Consider the following 5,140-nt stretch of genomic DNA (forward strand, 5'->3'; position numbering starts at 1 on the left):
GAGTCTTATATAAACCGAACCTATGAAAGATGTCAAGAGTTTTAAGTTCAAGCCAAGGCTTTTATTGCTTGAGCAACAAGAAACAATAGAAGCTTTCAATCCTTTCTTATTATCCGATGCTCTAGTGTCGGATAATAATCGGCGGAGAAGTTTACCAAAGATCAGCTTGCCTACATTCTCCGGAGATTATCATATTTGGAGATTCTTTTATGATCTTTCATGATCTTTTCACGTCTATGATGGGCGAGAATGAGGATCTTACAAATGTTGAGAAGATGCACTATTTGAAAACGTGCCTCGCTGGCGACACTGTTCGGCTCGTCACTAATCTCAAAGTTACTGATAAAACATTCAATATCGCTTGGAAAACTGGTTTCGCGGTATGAAAACAAGTACTTATCTTCGCGCAGTTGGATAGATTATTTAGTCTAAAGCCCATCAAATCAAAGTCAGCGCAGGAATTGAATGCAATGATGACCACCAAACCGCTAGGAACTTTGGAAGCCTTGAATTGCCACACAAGTGCATGGGATTTTCTTTTAATTCATCAATTAGCTCGTTTATTAGACGAAGATACGCGTGAAGAGAAGTTAGATTAGGACCGTCTACGTCGTATCCCACTTTAAAGGAATTTGAGGAGTTTGTGATCGGTCACACGAAAGCGTGGGAGAGTCTGGCTTCCATCTCGATCAAGCCTACGAAAGATAAAGCACGATTGTCTTGGCATTTAAGCAGATGCAAAATCTTGTACTATGATCGCAATGGCTCGGACAGCTAAAGGTGGAATAGAATGCCGCTTGTGTAAGTCCGGTCATTATTTATTTAATTGCCCCACTTATGTGTCGCAATCTTTTGAACGACGTAAATTGCTCTCAAATTAAATTTATGCTTTAATTGCTTAGGGAGTCATTCCGCTAGTCATTGTCCAAGTTCTCATCGTTGCAGGAAATGCGACAAACATCACACCACTTTACATGATGACCATAAACCACGTCCTAAGTTGGCAACTAATAATAAAACTGATTCAGACACCTCGACTGTTGATGCTGTGTCCAACTCATATCAGAAATGACTAAAGTCATCATTTACTGATCATACAGAACGCGCCATTAATTACGACCACTTACATTACTCATCACATGTCAGGTCAAGATAAAGACTCACGACAATACCTTCGAATTCATTCGAGCATTCTTAGATCCAGGATCCAAATTATTATTTGTTACAGAAGATTTGGTACATTTATTAAGGCTACCTCGAAAATTTGCAACGATTCCGTTACTTGGCATTGGTGGAACCTTCTCAGGACGCACTAAGGGCTCCGTTCGTTGAACTTCACTCTTCAATTAATGTTTCCAATTCTTACGTATTACAAGCATATATTTTCTCACGATTAATATTTAAGATACCATCATTTGATATTTGATGATTGCATATAATCAATTTTGATCGCATCTTAACAATTTACAACTTGCAAATCCTAATTTTGGTAAGCCCAGACCAATCCATATCATTATTGGTGCAGATGCTTATGGCCAGATCATTAAGTGTTGTGAACAACACTTTCTCTCTACTTTTTCTCGGAATCTATATAGTCGTAAACGATAGATATGTAGTTCGGCTTCCATTAAAGACTCCAGTGACTTTGTTGAAAGATTCTTCCTCTTCAGCGCTTCGATGCTATTACGATTTCGTAAAAGATTGAAATTGAACTTTCTTATTGTAAATTATACAGATCAAAATTTTTACAAATCAGAATATCAGTCGCTAGGCCATATGATTCTAGTTCCAAAGTCTGAGGTTGACGATTCTCCCAGTTTCTATTTGCCTTATGGAGTATTACGCGAAAGTAAGATGACTAAACTTTGAGTTGTATTCAACGGGTCAAGTCCTATGAAAAGTGGCATGTCATTAAATGACGTTTTGCATGCTGAAGCTAAGTTGCAAACAAATATCTTTGACGTATTACTCTGGTTTCGTTTACATCAGTTCGTCTTTTTGTTCGACATCATTAAGATGTACCGTCATATCCTAGTTTATTCAGATCGAAACCAACGCATTTTTTAGTACGACTCGAATAAACAATTACATTCATATCAACTAACCATAGTAACTTATTAAATTATGCGCCATTTCTTGTTCTCCGCCTACTTCAACAGCTCATTTCTAATGAAAGTCATCAATTTCTGAGCCATACCTTTGTTATCCAAAAGAAGGTATGTTGATAATATTTTCGGTGGAACGGAATCAATAGAAGAAGCTAAAGAAATAATAACTCAGGTACGTCAACACGGCGGATTTCCTCTGTAAAAATGAAGCAATAATTCTCAAGAACTGCTAAATCATTTGTCGTTATCGCCGAATGACAATACATCTGCTGTAGAATTGGACTCCTGTCGTATTAAAGTTTTTGTTGGCAAGCGAACACTGACGTTTTTAAGTTTACCTCAGTGCCATCTTTAGTTCGAACAATGACGAAAAGATCCGAAATTGCTCAATTATTACGATCCTCTAGGTTTCATTGCTCCTGTCATAGTTCGTGCCAAAATATTCATTCAAAATCTTTGGTTAGCCAAAATAGAATGGGATACTCGCTATATCTTCTGAATTACAAAATTAATGGGCCAATTTTAAGCAGCAATTACTCGCGTTAAATAATTTGAACATTCCACATCGGTTTTACATCTTGTCAACTGCATATTCCGTCGAGCTTAACGGATTTTCTGATGCTTCTCAACTTGCAATGGAGGCTGTAGTTTATATTCAAGTCGAAACTCGTGATTGTGGAGTCCAAGTAAGCATCTGTGCAAAAACTAAAGTAGCATCATTAAAAAAACTTACCATATCTCAACTCGAGTTGAACGCTGCGTGTTAACGTCGTATTCAACATACAGAACGTTTTAGAGGTAAAGGAAGGTCCGATTTTTCTCTGGACGGATTCGTCTGTAGCTCTCATTTATTAGATTTCATCCCATCCAGTTAGATGAAAGGACTACGTACATAATAGAGTTACAATTATACAAGATACATTATCTTCCTTCGTGGTGCCTCGTTCCTAGTAAGAATAATCCTGCTGACTGTGTCGAGAGGATTAAGCGTATTCGAGATCGAGCGACACCCACCATGATGACTAAGGCCATTTATCCATTGATCTAAATAGAATCTTATTCATTCTACCGAGCCCGATTTGAAGGAAAGCTCGAAAAACGTGCTAGCATCAGTGTGAAATAACCAGATGCCCCCTTGGAATCTCTTAACAAAACTATACTCTTCATTGTCAAGACTTATACGAATCACAATTTGTAAACGCGGTTAAACGTTTTTGACGATCGCCAATAGAACCAATCATAGGACATCTTACCTCAATCAAGTTTCAGGAGAGTTGTCAATTTTGGATATGTCAGGTATAACAATCTTATTTCCAGCATGAGATGAAGATATTAACGAGAGAAGAACGTTTGTTCAAGTCAAGCTTCTTAATCAGACTTACCCCGTTCCTAGATTCCGATCTTATGAGAGTAGGCGGGCGGTTTCAGCACGCGAATTTGGAATCTGACGTTAAGCATCTGATTATCTTGCCAAAAGACTCATTTTACAACTTTAATTATCGCTAATGCTCATTTCCAGATATTACAAGGCGGGACGCAAGTAACATTGGCTTATACTCGCCAAAAGTACTGGATAATAGGTGGAAGAACTCCAATCCCATCCTTCATTTTGAAATGTGTAAAATGTGCTCGGTATCGCCAAAAATAAGCTCAACAGCTAATGGGTCAACTTCCAGAGACGAGAGTTACTCCATCTCGTCTCTTTCTGAATACCGGTATTAACTATGCAGATCCCACTGTAATCAAGACTTGGCGAGCATTTACAAAGGATATTTAGCAATTTTTGTTTGTTTTTCCATCTCCGTTATCCATATAGAAGTTGTCACAGACTATATTATAGAAGCTTTTATTTCAGCGTATAAGCGATTTACAGCTCATCGTGATATCTGTGCGACGCTACATAGCAATTGCGGCATCAATCTAATCGGCGCTGATCATGAGTTAAGACGACGCTTTGACTCAGCCTCGAAAGGGTTAAAAGAATTAGCGACGATACTCGCGAATCATGGAATTGATTGGCGCTTCATACCCCCGGCCTCACCTCACTTTGGAGGAAAATGGGAGGCAACGGTCGAACCGACGAAGTTCCATCTTCGACGAGTCATCGGAGACACAATATTCACATATGAGGAGTTAACAGCACTTACAACTCACATCGAAACAGTCCTCAACTCCAAGCCTCTCTGTCCGATGTCTGAAGACGTAGATAATCTTACAGCCTTGACTCTAGGGGCACTTTGTTTTAGGAGAAGCTTCTAACGTAATTCCTGAGCCAAATTTCGTTGATCAGCCAAGTTGCCGCTTTACTAGATGGCAACTCATTTGACAAAAGGTAGAACATTTTTGGAAGCAGTGGACTACTGAGTGCCTTCAGCGTTACCAAGCCATATCAAAATGGCATCAACCGTCTATGCAAGTTAAAGAAGGAGCCTTGATTTTCATCGTTGATGAACGATATTCTCCAGCTAAATGGCCGCTGACGCGAATTCTACAACTGCATCCAGGCGACGATGAATTAACAAGAGTCGTTACAGTGCGAATGGCCACTGCTACTTTCAAACGATCTATTGCTAAATTATGTACTTTACCCGATCAAACTCAAGAAATATTCGGGAGCTCTGCTGGTGGGTCGCTATCACCAGTGGGTGTCCAATGATCTGGCTCGGACAGATCTACCTGACGATACGCTCTGGGTAGATACGCAAATATTACTGATGAATAGTCATACTCATCTATCTCACGCCTGATGAACGGTCTCGGTAGGCGATTTCTCGCTCACGTCATATTTTTACGCCTGAGCGGCTCAGGCGAAGTCCCGTATACACTCGTATACCTGATAATCGGCTCAGGTTTCACGCTGTTCAAGATTATAGGATTTACAATCTCATTTCCTTTTCTTTGCTTCTATATTTCAAGTATAATATATTGTCCTTCATTAAAATTCTTTGACGTCATTCAAGAAAGAATTAAAGTCAGGATTGGACGCGCCGTGCTATCGTAACAGAAACAATTTATTTATTTTCTCATTATAC

At 39.2% G+C, this 5,140-nt stretch overlaps 1 protein-coding gene across 1 annotated transcript; it reads left to right on the forward strand.

Moving 5' to 3' along the window:
- Nucleotides 1-1,776: 1,776 nt before the first annotated feature.
- LOC147909622 (uncharacterized) lies at nucleotides 1,777-4,764 on the forward strand. Its single transcript, XM_087406547.1, has 3 exons — nucleotides 1,777-1,849; nucleotides 3,982-4,340; nucleotides 4,441-4,764. The coding sequence occupies exons 1-3, from the start codon at nucleotides 1,777-1,779 to the stop codon at nucleotides 4,762-4,764; spliced, it is 756 nt and encodes a 251-aa protein (XP_087262673.1).
- The last annotated feature ends 376 nt before the right edge of the window (nucleotides 4,765-5,140 follow it).

Source organism: Acromyrmex echinatior, chromosome 5 (genome assembly GCF_024713525.1).
Source record: "Acromyrmex echinatior isolate Ae372 chromosome 5, ASM2471352v2, whole genome shotgun sequence".
Classification (NCBI taxonomy): Eukaryota; Metazoa; Arthropoda; class Insecta; order Hymenoptera; family Formicidae; genus Acromyrmex; species Acromyrmex echinatior.